The 14,827-nt window shown below is 43.4% G+C and overlaps 1 protein-coding gene and 1 pseudogene across 6 annotated transcripts; both read right to left on the reverse strand.

Moving 5' to 3' along the window:
• Positions 1-143: 143 nt before the first annotated feature.
• Positions 144-4,229, reverse strand: LOC123086271 (uncharacterized). 6 transcript variants are annotated; one of them, XR_006440773.1, is made up of 6 exons: positions 3,618-4,229; positions 3,443-3,502; positions 1,917-3,334; positions 1,043-1,824; positions 684-878; positions 144-569 (listed from the first exon to the last, which is right to left on the reverse strand). XR_006440773.1 is itself a non-coding variant. In XM_044507980.1 (5 exons), exons 1-4 carry the CDS (start codon positions 4,030-4,032, stop codon positions 1,057-1,059), a joined length of 2,661 nt encoding a protein of 886 aa, XP_044363915.1. In that variant the 5' UTR covers positions 4,033-4,229; the 3' UTR covers positions 144-878; positions 1,043-1,056. The 6 variants fall into 6 exon arrangements, 5 of the variants coding, with proteins under 5 accessions (XP_044363915.1, XP_044363917.1, XP_044363918.1 ...); XM_044507980.1 differs by having other exon boundaries at positions 144-878; XM_044507982.1 differs by lacking the exon at positions 684-878 and having other exon boundaries at positions 145-569.
• Positions 4,230-4,572: 343 nt separating this feature from the next.
• On the reverse strand, positions 4,573-7,501 carry LOC123086270 (disease resistance protein RPM1-like; annotated as a pseudogene).
• Positions 7,502-14,827: the final 7,326 nt, after the last annotated feature.

The following is a 14,827-nucleotide window of genomic DNA, read 5'->3' on the forward strand; positions in this document are numbered from 1 at the left end:
AAATGCCAAATTATGATTATTATTACATAACAAAAGGTGATTTTAATTCACATTTGTTCACCAAGCCCTCGATCACGGTGTTATGATTATACCGAAAAAGGCTTTCGCCCCGCTTTATAGATAAAGCAGACCGCCAAAGGACATACAACCACACCAAGTCCACACACACACACCCAAGTACCACAACAAAGTCATAAGGTTCTGCTGAGGGCACAGCTCAACAAGCCCAAAGAAAAAGAAAAAACAAAGCGAGACCAAATGAATGTATCTAGATTATGATTATGATTATGACAACACAACGAGCGGTGATTTTAATTATCATTATGATTATAATCATAATCACAATTTGCTAAATTATGAGCATGGTTACTACTCCCTCGGCTCTGAATTACTCGTCGCAGAAATGAATGTATCTAGATGTATTTTAGTTCTAGATACATCCATTTCTGCGATGAGTAATTTGGAACGGAGGGAGTACTTGACAGCCCTCGGCCGCGACTGGGGCGGCCAAACACGCCGGAAGTTGTTGCCCTCTGTTCATTTCTGTGCAGAATGAGTTTGTCTTGATACTGCCAAGAAGACCAGGCTATTTACAAGTTGGTTTTGAAAAAGAAAGAGTTGACGGGATATTCAAGTCAAGCGTGGCAAAGGAATATTGTATGCTAGATTTCAGGATATGCTACCCTTCTGCGTCGAGTTTCAGTGTATTCTTCTCCACTCAACTACCAGTCATGCAGACATGGCAGTGCCATAGTACTTTTTTGAATGTTGGCAGGAGAGCTGCCAAAACCATTAATGACAAAGGGACATATACTGAAATCCAATTTAAGGGGAGTGGATAACTGCAGTGAATGAGCCACATAGTCTTCTTATGATCACTGCACCAGCAGAGGCGGAGGACGGAAAAAAATTAAGGTGTGGCGAAGTCTTAAGGAAAGAATTCTTCTGATGCAAATCGCAAGAGTCAATACACATTACAACCAAAAACCAAGTACACTGAAAATCTAGGCATGTTTCAATAGGAAAACTACCTAAAACATACCGATAATGAAGCTTTCAATGGCGTCTAGAAGACCCAGGCAATGGCAATGCCCTACCTTCATTCTGAAAATCTTGCTTAATTTTACCAAGATCTATACTTTTGAAGATCTCTCGCTCAATGTAACAAACCATCAAGTCATTAAGCCAACCATCGGTCATCTTGCTGCGCAACTCAGTCTTGATAATTTTCATTGATGAGAAGGCCCTTTCAACAGTTGCCGTCGCTACCGGTAGTAGCAATGCCAATTCAATGAGGCGATAAACAGTAGGAAACATGACATGCCTTTCAAGTTCAACCATCATTTTAGCTAGGCTTGCAATATCATGACAAGCTCTAAAGTCTTCAATTCTTCTCATATGGATAATGAATAGATCAAGGTTATCTTCTATATGTTCACGTTCATAGTCAGAGAAATCATCATGATAAATCTCTGTGAGCCTAGCAAGCTTATTCAAGTTGAACCTAGAAAACGAGTTTCTTGGGTCAAGACAAGAGAAGTTCTGGAGCAGCTCTGAAGATACCTCATTAAAACGATGATCAAACTCCGTGGTGATGGAGTCTATAGCAGCATAGAAGGTGTCCACACGAAAAAAATGATCAGCCGTCACATTGTTTCGTCCACCTTTTCTTGATTTACCCCACTTTGTAAAGATGTCATCCATACTTGGTATTGGAATGTCGTTTTTGGTGCAAAACACTTTGACATCTTCCAAGAGTGGCTCCCAACCATCATTTCTCCAGTTGACCAAACGTGTTCTCACATCTGTAACCAATGACATTGCCTGAAATGAGATAACTACAATTTTAGATGCATGAACAAAATACATCAACCATACTAGATAGATCTAACATGATCCATCACATATTCACATACCTGAACAACATTTTGATCCTTCTTTTGCAATAGAAGAGATAAATCATTTGTGATACGAAGGATTTTTAGCATCATCTTCAGGATGAACACAAAGCTAAAGGTCTCCATTTGATGAACCAAACCTCCTGCCCTACATGGAACACGCACATCATCCTCAACAATGCCCAAAACTTCTATGACTGCATCCCACATTGATTCAATGCGAGATAAGGTTGTGTAATGAGATCCCCATCTTGTGTCTCCAGGTCTGACCAACGATGTTTCTTGATTTTTCCCTCTTCCTGTGGGCATCTCACCTCTCTCAATCTTATCCAAAAGATCTTCCTTTTGCTTGTCAAGCAATTTATCCTTCCTCTTGCAAGATGAAGTACTGACATACCTGACAACCACGGCCATTTGTTCTTTCACCGATATATCACGACACTCATCAATAAGAACAGTGAAAAGACAATCACCCATCTCTTCTTTGATTACTGTGGTGACTGCAGTTGCACAATGTTTGACAAGTTCTTTTTGAATTGTCCCGGAAGTCATTTTGGCATTTTGAGGACATAGCTCATCAAATGCAACCTTCACTTCCGGAATTCTTTCTTTGACCCAATCAAGCAACTCTAAAAAATTCCCCTTGTTCAAAGAAGAACTGGATTCATCATGTCCACGAAATGGTTCACCTTGCAATGCTAGGTAACTTACAATGCCCAAAGATGTATCCACACGAGTTTCATACTTGACAAGTGAACCTTGGCTGTAAGTTGTAACTTTACTTTTCACACTTGCCCCTTGATTTTTAAAATCATCGCATGCTGTTTTTGATATATTGTGGATGCTACATGGCCCACCAACATGTTTACGAAATGCCGCAACCGCATTTTTCCAACAGTCAAAATCCAATTTGGAGAAGACATCATGCCCAAATTTATCATCTATTCGGTCATGCTTAAAAAGATAGCAACAGAAGCAATAAGCCTTATGTGTTGTTACACTATATTCCAACCAAACAAAATCCTTATACCATTGTGGCCGGAAGCATCTTCCATCTCTATTTGGGGGGAAAGTGCAACTAGTTGGTTGAGTTGCACCCATTCGTATATAAGCAAATCTAACATCATCTCTAATGTTGGGGGCAAAACTATCGAGTGGAATGCGAAGTCCTGGATCACCCTTTATGTAATCTTCACTAAAAATAGTTATACCTTCAATCCCGTGAACTTCAACATTCTCTTCCACTATAGCTTCGACGGAATCTGTAGTTTGTTCTTCCACTTGTTCGGTTGGCATCAAATTTTCATGATCTACTTCCATGGAAGTCACTTGATCTTGATGATTGACATTTGCTGAAATATTGACACTTTCGCGGGTGCTTGGATTCGTTTTTGAGCTGCTGTCACTACCAATCACTTTAAAATACCTTTTCAAATCTGCAGTGACAAGATTAATATATCACTAAAATCTGCTGGATTGTAATTTGTAAGGCTTCAAGATGCTGTTCAAAATTGCTACAAAATTTCAGAAAAATGAGAAATTACCTCTTCCCCTTTTCTTTGAATTTGCTAGTCCCTTCCCCCTTCCTTCCATCTTCTGGCACTCTGGACCGAACAGCGCTGGTTCAGAACTTCAGATAATGGAGAACTGACAGAAGAAAAAACACCAACACCCAACAACAGAAAGTTCAGAGTTCGGACCCTACACCCTAGGGATTACCAGAAAAATCCCCGACTTCGGCTCTCGCCGTCGCCCGCTGGAGCCGCTGGTGAAGTCGTCGACGGAGCCGCAGCTGCGGCCGCCGCCGGAGCCGCCGCTTGATGCGCCGCTGGAGGCCTGGAGCCGCCGCTTGCTGCGCCGCGGGAGGCCTGGAGCCGCCGCTGAAGGTGCCGCTGTGCAACAGCCCTCCAAGCCCCCAGCCCGTTGCCGCCGTCGACTGCCGTCGTCGCGTCCGCCTGGTCCTCGCGACCTGGCCAGCCGCCGCCGCCGCGCTAGGTTTGGGTGGGTGTCGCACTGTCGCGTTTGGGTCTGGGTGGGTGCCGCGCGCGTTGGTGGGTCTGAGTGGGCCAGTGGGGTACGTCGAGGCTCTCGAGCGGTCGAGCGCCGATGTCCAGGTCAAAAGCGATAGATACATAGGTATAAATTTTTTTTTGCCAAAAATCAAGGTATGGCGGGTGCCATACCCTGCCCACCGGAGCCCTCCGCCAGTGGCACCAGGAATCTGAAAGGCTGCCGTACTTGTTTGCAATTTGTTGACTTCAAAAGGTCTTTTTTGCAGAATGTTGAAAGCATCATGGGAGCATTTAAGCCCCGGTATCACCTGATACGCAATATCACAAAGGTCCGAACCCAAACGCAATCATGCAAATGTCTTGTTATTTAACTCACAGGCAAAACCAGAATAAACAGACAATACCATGCTTCACAATCACAAACACAGTAGTAACGACAAGCATATTTCATTCTGGTACAGTATTTGGAATACCATGCTTCAGAATAACAACCAAACCAATACAGACATGAAGGTGAAGTTACACGAGGAAACTGGTAGTGGAACAGTGGTCTGTAGTTGAGTGGCTTAGGCCTTGTTTGGATTACCGTTTCTGTCTCAAATACCCTTGTAAAAGACACAGGTCTCTGCTCGTCGTTTTGTTTCCAGCTGAAAATCTGTTCATGGCTGGTAAGACACACGTGTAGAATAAATACATCCATATTAGAATACACCGCATCCAAGCGCGGCCTAAATACTAATTTCGAGACCAACAGGGTCAATGTCACCGAAGAGTATGCCGCCACTGCACCCCTTGAGTTCTAGGACATTGTCGCAGCGAAGTCAAAAACTCACTGGTGATTTCCCGGAACGAAATATGCTTTACGTGCGTGAGAAACTCTATGCCAGGTGGGACCTCCACCATGCCTTCAAGGTTGACTAGTGTCAATATTTCCAGGCTCACCACGGCACCCTCCTTCATCTCTAGAACCTCCAGATTTGGCAGGTCTCTCAGTCTCAGGGTTTTTAGCTTGGGGAACCACTCGGCAAGAAATGTCATCTGCTTTCCGCTGTATGCCCTGGTGAGCATCAGGTCTGTCAAATTTGACAGTCGAGAAAGAGATGGTAAGGGGTCTTCTATCATCTGGGACCAAGATAGAGACAGTGAATACAGGTTCCGCCCCGCAATTTGGAAGAGAGGAGACTCTCCCAATGTGCATTCCGCTAATCGGCCAGTCAAGCTAAGCCTTTGCAGGTTTGGGGGTAGACCATTCAACCGGAGAACCTCATTGTCTTGGCTTGCATTCACATGTAGGTAAGAAAGGTGTCGCATCTCGGCTAGAGAAGCACATATATGTCCGCAGTAGGTTCCTTTCACATTCCATATCTCCAAGCTTCTCAGTTGCCTCAGCTCCCCCAACTGTCTAACGGACTCATCCTGCGCTTCCAGTGATACTAGTGTCTGCAGACTTGTCAGGTTCTCAAGGCCCTTGGGGATGCATACACCACTGCCGCACCGGAAATCTCTCCTGAATCGATCACTAGCTTTGTCAGTGAATAACTGCCTAAGCTTTTTTAGTTTACCAATGCCTCTAGGCAGCTCCTTCATGCCAGACCCTGAAAGGTCCAGTGTCAACAAACTTGAGAGTTTCTCAAGAGACCTGGGAAGGAGCTTCACTTTTGAACCACGCAGACCCAGATAGCGGAGATTGAAAAGATCTCCAATACCATCTGGAACCTTCCCAATGGGTAGGCCACTTAACTCCAGCACCGACATATATCTGGACTTCTTTGCTATTAGAGGCAGTAGAGTGGATGATGGAATATTGATGTCCAATGCGATAACAGAGCGGAGACGGTGTACACCCGATACTGACTGATAAATATCCTTCTTCATTTTGTGTATTACCAGCCGACGTGCATCCGTCTCATCAAGAGATTCCATGTGTTCATCCTCCTCATAAACAACACCAAAGCATTCCCGGCGACACAAATCTACTGCCAACTCACGTACAATATCATGCATCCGGAATGATTTTATCCTACCAAAAGGGTTTCTTGTATCAACTTGAAGCATATTTCTGTGAACCAACTCTTCTAGATAACCTTCAGCCACTTCCTCCATTGTGCTTTCACCCCTTCCCTTGACGAAGCCCTCTGCTACCCACAACCGTATCAGCTTTTTCCTTTTGAAAAGATAGTCCTCTGGGAACAAGCTGCAGTATAGGAAACAACTTTTCAAGTATGTCGGGAGGTACAAGTAACTCAAATAAAGGATATTCCTGACATGTTCCAAGCTTGGATTGTTAATTAGCTCCCAGTCGAGCTGGTCATGTATTCGCTTCAGTTCCTCTTTGGTCTTGTCACGTACAAAGAGGAGCTTGCCAATAGAGACAATTGCGAGGGGTATGCCTTTACACTTGTCAACCACTTCATGTGCTAATTCTGTCAGTTCTGTGGGACACTCATATTTTGTATCTCTGGGAAAAGCTGTCTTACAGAAGAGTTCCCATGATCCATCCTTTGATAGAGGTTTTAGTGTTAAGACCTGTCCTTGAGAAGCAAGTCGAGCAACATTGCCTTCCCTGCTTGTGATCACAACTCTGCTGCCCTTCTTGTTACGAATAACCACCCCAGAAAGATCATGGAATGCTTCAGGAGTCCAAACATCATCCAGCATGATCAAATACTTACGCTGCTCTAAAAAATTCTTCAGTGCCTCTTCAAGGCTTATGATGTCCATGGTCTCAATATTAGATGGAACAATGGCTTTATCTTTGAAAAGCTCCTTGATTAATTTTTTCAAAACATCTTCTCTGAAATAAGTTTGAGAGACAGAGACCCAACAGTGGCAATCAAAATTTTCACTTTCCTTCTTGTAGACATTTGCAGCCAAAGTTGTTTTACCAAGCCCTCCCATACCATGCAGCACTATCACAGAGCGTTCCAACTCATCACCTGCCAACCACTGCTCAAGCTTTTTTCTGTTTCCATCAACCTCCACGAGATCTTCTTCGGCAAGGGAACGTGAAGTGCTTGCTAGATGCTGAGACCTCTCAACAATGTAACTCGAGTCATTCATATACCCACTATCTACCATTGACACCCATCGATCTTTAGCCTGGAACAGGTGCACAAGATTGACCTCCGCTTCCTTAACCAAAGAAGCTATCCTGTTTAAAGAGAAGAAAACATTTGGTTGTTTGAATCCTTTCTTCAGACAGGCACTCCATCCACTGTCATGTTTCTGACCAACAAGATGCAAATACTCATCCACAATGTCCTCAATCCCATGAACAAAGATTCTCATCTCCTCCACCCAGATTTCATATGTCTGATTGTTGTGATTCCGTATGTCCATTCGGCAAAGATATTCATGCATCAATCTGAGCTCCTTCTGATGCGACCCATGCTTCCTTGAAGCTCTGTTAGCTGTTTTATAAAGTTATTGAACTGTAAAGTAGCCTGGTTCATTGCTTCATTCCCCAGAGCTACACCGATCTTTGCCACTGCCGAGAGAATCACAACCTCGGCCATTGCACCTCAAGTCAGAGCTGAGACAGATATGTTGCACAGCAGGTAGCCTGTGTGTCTTCAGATAATTTCTGTGGCCCAGCCTAAAAAATTACAAGGTACATATTATTATCACACTGCAGTACTAAACCATGAATTACCATACTTCTGCAAGGAGATACACGAATTATGAGCCAAGCATATTAAGGAACAACGAAGAGTTTTAACTCATAAGGTGCTATTTCCTCCAAACAATTTGCAGATCTAGTCTAGAAGGAAAACAATGGATGCATAATACCAAGCAACCTATGGGAACAATGACTCAATGGCAAGTTGGCAACTAAAGTCGGCTGAAGCTGGGTATTTGAGTAGTTTGGTTTTGTAGGATCTTGCAGTTTTGAGCCAGATCTTGTTTTGATTGGTGGTTGGGAGAACAAGAAGATGTCTGCACCAGCAAACTATGGAGGCTGATACATGCAGATTAATCAACGAAAATAACTTATGCATACCTGCTAAGGTAAGCCGCTGCTTTGTTGAGAAGATCTGCCGTTCGTCGATCCCATACTTCTGATGAGAAGCACTCCCAAGCTCAGGTCTGTTAAAGTTTCTATGGTCACAAGATGTGTATCTTTGTACCAAACCAATAATTGCTCTCACCAGCCCTTGAGAAACTTCGGGAAACATGGCGTGGCCGTCATGTTTCAGTGTGCAGATGAAGCACGGCAACGAGAAGTGTCTTTACTCTTTAGTACTACTCACCAGTCAGCTTATTTATAAAAAATTTATGCACACCAGTCACCACTTTTATTAATTATTATTGCTAAATATAGAGCTTGGGATCCTTGCCAATAATTAATTCTGATAGTTGATGCTGGCAGGCATGGTGGCATGGATGATACACCAAGGACAATCTGATCGAGACCTGTCGACAGGTAAAACAATTCAGAATAAGCCATAAAGGACCGGAGGAGAATCGGCAGCTACCTCTACCTGCACGGCATGAGAACATGACCGTCCTCAACAGATCACGACCAAGAGACCCTAGCTAATTTTTCGCCACAAAATTCTTCAGGAAACTGTGTGCTTTGTGAATTTACTCACAGTATTCGACTCCGGTAAGATAAAAGGAGATCGAGAGGGTGCATCGGGCTGATACGTACTTGCACCTTTGATCAAGATACACCATAGGATACATTTCGTTTTGTCAGCGGAAGCAGCATTCAAGCAAATGCAATAGCACGGGTATCTGTACCGGCGACTTCGCTAGTGGTGAAGTTGGATGGCTTACCTCGCTGTCGCCGCCGCCAGGAGTCAACTTCGCGTCGGCCACGGTGGGCGAGGGAGACTTGGCCGGCAGCTGGGGGTGCGCCTGTCGCCGCAGGCGGAGACGACGCATTCTCCTATCCTAACCCTCGCCGGCGGTACGGTCTCCTTTTTTTTTTCTTTGAGCAATTCCAGTCCATTTTTCTGAAGGACAGTTCAGTCAGTTTTTTTTTGAGAACTGACATTTCATTCAGTAGGTGCCTTGTGAGCACCTGGCCAGATGGGCCGGCCCGACCCCTTGCATGGCATGGCCCGTGACGACCCATTATACAATTTTACTTCCGCGAGAGGCACAGCCATGCTTCTCGAAAACAGAAAAAATACGCATTTAGAGGCATAATTTTTCTTTCGCAAAAGCTATGGTTTTGCTTCCACGAGTGTTTCTAGAAAAAAAAACATATTTTCTCTTTTTTTTTCTTCCGCAAGAGGCACAACCGTGCCTCTCGAAAACGAAGAAGAATGTGTTTTCTCTTCTTTTTCTTCTTCCGTAAGTTGTACGATTTTGCTTCTGCGAGAGGCACGTCTGTCAACATGGATATAGTTTTGAAATTCTTGATGCGAGGAATCCAATAATGAAAAATGTTTGAGATTTAGACGCACTGTTTAAGAGATAAAACATTTTAAATAAATGGATCTACGAAAACAAAGAAAAACTCTCATGTTGTGCGCACATGTAGCGCGTCACTTGTCACGACAGGGGATGATCTTTGAAAGAAGTACTCCACAATTAGTGATTTCGCATATCTATTATAGTTGATGCCGGCAGGCATAGTAGGAGGCCCATATGGCAGGCACAGTGGTAGGTCCATGCACGACATATTAGTTTTTTCTCATTTATCTTGTATGGATTGTTTGTTTTTAGCCAATTTAGCTATTTTGGGCGTATACATCAGAAATATTTTTTTGAATAAACAATAAATAAACAAATGGTTGTGTCATGCGGGCATGCGAGTTTGGCTTTGTGGCCCGGCATGGCCTCACACATGTCGTGTCCCGTGCCGGGTCAATGACGTGCTAATGGTCGACGCGATCTATGTGGCTAGGTTTGATTGTGACAAAGAGTGAGCAAACTTAGACCGGTACAAACACGACACGACCCACCTATAAATAGACCTGACACACAGCTTGCCCGAAGGCCTAGGCTCAAGAAGCATCCTGGCATGCGACTTAAAAAGGGCGGTTTGGCATGCCACGGCTACAGGCCGGCTCGTGTTAAGAAAAAACCATTCAACACTAAAATCACTAATTAAAGGCTATTAATAAGTATGCACGTGCAACACATGTCTCGATTAAATATGTTCTACTATGAAACTTAATAATTCTGTCATAACATAAATTTACTTTTTGAACAGCTGAAATCTCACGCAAAAAGCATATAATTCCTAACTCGTATAAATGACTGTAAATATTGTGCTTTATAAATCAACAGGCCCATGTCCACTGCTTAGCAAATACCATTGATCATTAACTAATTGACATAAAATCAGTCCATCAAGAAAATTTAATTGTGGCCTATGGCCAAGCATGCACCCCTAGCTAGTGCATCTCGACAACCAAGGTCATCACCAACATCTCGCCAGCGTCCACAGTGCCATATAGATATTCATGTATCATGAACAAAATTGTTTCTCATATATCACATTCCATGGCCTCTTAAATTGTATAACTGACATAATTCATCAGTTATTTCGATCTTCGAGTCATCAGTGTATCCAAACTGAAGTAAATTTGAGGTATAATATTCTTCTAGGTCGTGCCTATGAGTGGGCCATTGCCAATAAGCAACAGAAAAAAAGATATGCGAGTGTGTGTACACAGGCAATGATAAATAGTACTCTTTTTCTTTTCACATAAGCTGATCAAATGAAATAATTCATCAAGGTTGTGAGATACAAGTTTGTCCACCTAAGAAACAAAATATTGCTAGTTAGCAAACCAAGCTGCAGCACCTGTGGCTGTTCCAAGCTAAAATCACGTACCCGTGAAACCAGCCTGAGAGACAAAGCAGATGCGCAAACCACTGAAGGTAGAGCCACGCTTACTCATAATCTAAAGGCATTTGTGGTCATTTAGTGTTCATCCTTCCATGGCAAGGTCCAAAGCAACGAAGGTATTTGCAACCTGATATTTGGAAAAGCTCTCCATGTATCTGACCCCCTTAGTCTATGTTCGGTTCCAACAGATTATATCCACTAGTGGATCTAATACCTGCAGGGTTTTGGTGTCGCCACCCAACCCCCACGTGGAATCATTCCACTAGGGGGATTAATCCTTCTCACCTAATCTCTGTTCGGTTAAAAAACTCACCAGCAAAAACACTTCGTAGTATACGGCAGCATAACAACAGTATACAACATCACAGCAGCACAACAAGAGTAATATAAGTCTTGTTCATTAGTGAAAGCAATCAGTTACAATTACAAGTAGGAATCAGCAGCATGCTTAGAAGCCAACAAAAAAGCCTGTGGTTTGTTCAAAAAAGCAGAGAAATTACCTTGTACAGAGTTGTAGATCAGTAGATAAAATTACGATCAGCAGATGAAATTACGATCAGTAGATGAATCATTTTGGGACTTCTAGCGCCCAGACTACGAGCTGGACAATCGGAGCAGCAGAACTGCACCACCGCGGACGCCGGAACTGCAGCCGGAAGGCAGGGCCGTACCCGCACGGCCGACGGAGGAAGTGGAGTGGCCTTTGGGTCCTGGGACCGACGGAGGTCGGAGGGAGAGGGCTGCCGTCCGCCGGATCTGGAAGCCTTGGCGTCGTTCGCCGTCGCCGCCGTCAGTTAGGTCCGGGTCGCCGCCGAGCTTGCCGCTGCAACTAGATGCTGTGGCGCCGGTTGGACAGGAGAGAGAGGGGGGAGGGGGGCACGCCGCCGCAGTCTCTGCAGTCTCCGGCGCCGCCACGACACGAAAGAGGTCGGGCGAGAGAGTGTGCCGTTTCGCGAAAGACAGAGAGCTTCCACGAGATGTGACGCGTGGGCCGTTTCCCTGCGATTTCCACGGGGTTTGGGAGGGAACTAATCCTGGCCAGGTCTAACCGAAGACTGTTATAAGCCAGACCGGGATCTGACCCTAGCCGGGGAGAAACCCACGGGGATCAGCGGGGTTTCGACCCGATCCCGGCGGGGGTGGGGATAACCGAACATAGCCTTAGTTTTGCGAAAGCAAAGAAATCAATCTCTAGGAGAGTATTAACACATATCACTGATGATGAACATAACTCTGCAAAAAAAAGGAAAAACTGTGAAGAAGATTTACAAACGTAGCTGTACATATGCTACATTAATTTCCATCTAATCTTCAAACCATGTTCCCGGTCTGCAGTATGTTGTCTTGCTCGTCCAGCCTGAACCAACCTGAACTGATAGAGAAAGTTCCCCGTAGCACTTTATTTGTGAGGATATAACATGAGTCAACAACAAATTTATCATTGTTATTCATGACAAGATAATAGATCATTTATAAATATATATTTTGTTGGTTGTTGATTACTGGAAAGTAATACCAATATGGGCTTACAATTTTGGGCATGTTTCTTTGCAACGACGACTTCTATTAGCAGAGGTAAATCATAATCTTATAAACATATGTTACTAATAAAGAATATTGAGAAAATACTACTTTTCTTTTTATATTACTTTTTTTTATAGAAAAGGAGGTCAGCCCCCGGCCTCTGCATCAAAGCGATGCATACGACCATCTTATTAATAAGTAAATTGTACCAACAAAGTCTTCAAATCTCAAATCATAAGATACAAAATGCTCACACCGAGCCAAAAAGGAAAAGACAGGATAACCACAACCGGTGGCATAAAAGAAAGATAGGACCTAAATTCCTATCATATTACATGACCGCCATTCAAACCGGTTGAAGATAGCTCGTGCTACCGTCTCCCAACGGATAGACCCAGTAACCAAATGCTCCCTGGCATCCATCAAAGTGAGTAGCGACCACATATGGATCAGAGTAGTGGCCCGAAAGATAACCTGCAAGAAATGCACATTCTTGCTCTATTAAAAACCATATCATTCCTGCAATTCCATATAGCCCATAATAGTGCACAAACGCATACACGGATGTGACTCGCTAATTCTTTGTCAACTCCGTTTAGCCACATCCCAAACAACGTGTTGATACTAGTTGGAGGAGTAATGTTAAACGCTATATGTACCAAGCGCCATAAAACTTTGGCCAGCGGGTAATCAAGAAAGATGTGTTTGATAGATTCATCATGGTCACAGAAACTACATCTCGGAGACCCATTCCATTTATGTTTGGCCAAGTTGTCCTTAGTGAGAATTACTTATTTATGGACAAACCACATAAACACTTTAATCCGTAAGGGTACTTTGGCCTTCCAAATGTGAACAGACCGAGGTATGGGTACAAAGTTGATTAAATCCAGATACATGTACTTCACTGAAAACGTTCCATTTTTTGTTAGTTTCCAATGAATCAGATCTGGCTGCTGAGACAACTGGACATCCATCAATCTTCTCACAAGATGGAGCCATGCTTCCCAATGATTTCCGACCAGCGTCCTTCTGAATTGAATATTTAGAGGGTTGGACTGTAACACTGTTGCAACATAAGCATCTCTGCGTTGAACAATATTATAGAGGGATGGATATTGGATAGCTAGGGGCATCTTCCCAAGCCACGTATCTTCCCAGAATCTCGTGGAGAAACCGTTACCAACGATAAACTTTGTTCTATTGAAAAATGCTACTTTCACTTTCATTAGTCCTTTTCAAAATGGTGAGTCAGTTGGCCTAACTGTCACCTGTGGTAGGGTCTTAGTGGTAAGGTACTTATTACGCAAGATCTGGGCCCATAAATTAGAACAGTCACTTTTCTTTTTATATTACTTTAATTAGAACAGTCAATTTCTTCCATGTCCCGAAACTTCTCATAGACCCTCTCCGGCTTTAACTCGCCAATTTTGGGTTAGGGTAAAATCATGGGTTTTCCCCAAAATAAAAAAACAACAATAATAAAGAAACCCTAACAATGCAAGCCTATCAGACAATCATGCACTTCCGATGGCAGGTCAACAATTGGACATACAGAAACCTTTAGTCCTCAATTTTTTCCCATTACAAAATTAACCATGGAACACCTGTGTGTGTGTGTGTGTGAAACAGGAAACATAACCTTTATACTCCCTCCTTCCATCTATATAGGGCCTAATGCATTTTTCGAGGCTAACTTTGACCAAATATTAGAGCAATAATATATAACATGCAACTTACACAAAGCACACCGTTAAATTCGTGTGTGAAAGGAGCTTTCAATGATATAATTTTCACATTGTGCATGTCATGTACTATTAATATTGTCAATAGTCAAAGACGGTCTTAAAAAACGCATTAGGCCCTATATAGATGGAAGGAGAGAGTACCAACAATGCATATTAATATTAGAATATCAAAATGTGTTTCGCTGTATAACATTTCCATTACATGTGCATAACATGCTATGCATCAGACCCCCTTGCATGAGCCTCCTCTGTCGCGGCCACACTCGTATCCGGTGGTGGTGGAGTAGCCTGGGTCGTGGAGCAGGGAAAGGGGCACAACATACCAATGCGGCCGGCGACGACGGAGACACCACGGACTGCTCGGCCTCCTCAAACCCATGATGCTTTAACTATCTTGGATATCTTTCAAAAAGATTGCCAATGAGGGCGTCACTTGCTACAAATTCATGACTTCAAAGAAACACAATAATCCGTTAGATGGTTCAGTACAAATCATTTCTTCACTTGCAGTACCATGTAAAACATTGAATGGGTATGCATCACTCATCATTTCAGAAAGACTCCAAACAAAAACGTTCAACAGTTCTGACTCCACAAAGCTTAAGAAATTAGGTTGCCTAAGTCTTTATGCAGAACTGGGGACATCTTACTTATTATTTAGCTAACCACCATAATCAAGTGGCCCAGTTACGTGAATACAATCAGTTGTGTGATGTGAGGAAACGTCTTACCCTAGCTTAGGGACGTGTACGTGTTATATAGCAGGGGCGCAATAACCCTGAGGCGCGTACAGTTGAGATCTTACAAAAGACTTGGAGAAGAAGAGATAGAATATGT

Source organism: Triticum aestivum, chromosome 4A, assembly GCF_018294505.1.
Source record: "Triticum aestivum cultivar Chinese Spring chromosome 4A, IWGSC CS RefSeq v2.1, whole genome shotgun sequence".
Taxonomy (NCBI): Eukaryota; Viridiplantae; Streptophyta; class Magnoliopsida; order Poales; family Poaceae; genus Triticum; species Triticum aestivum.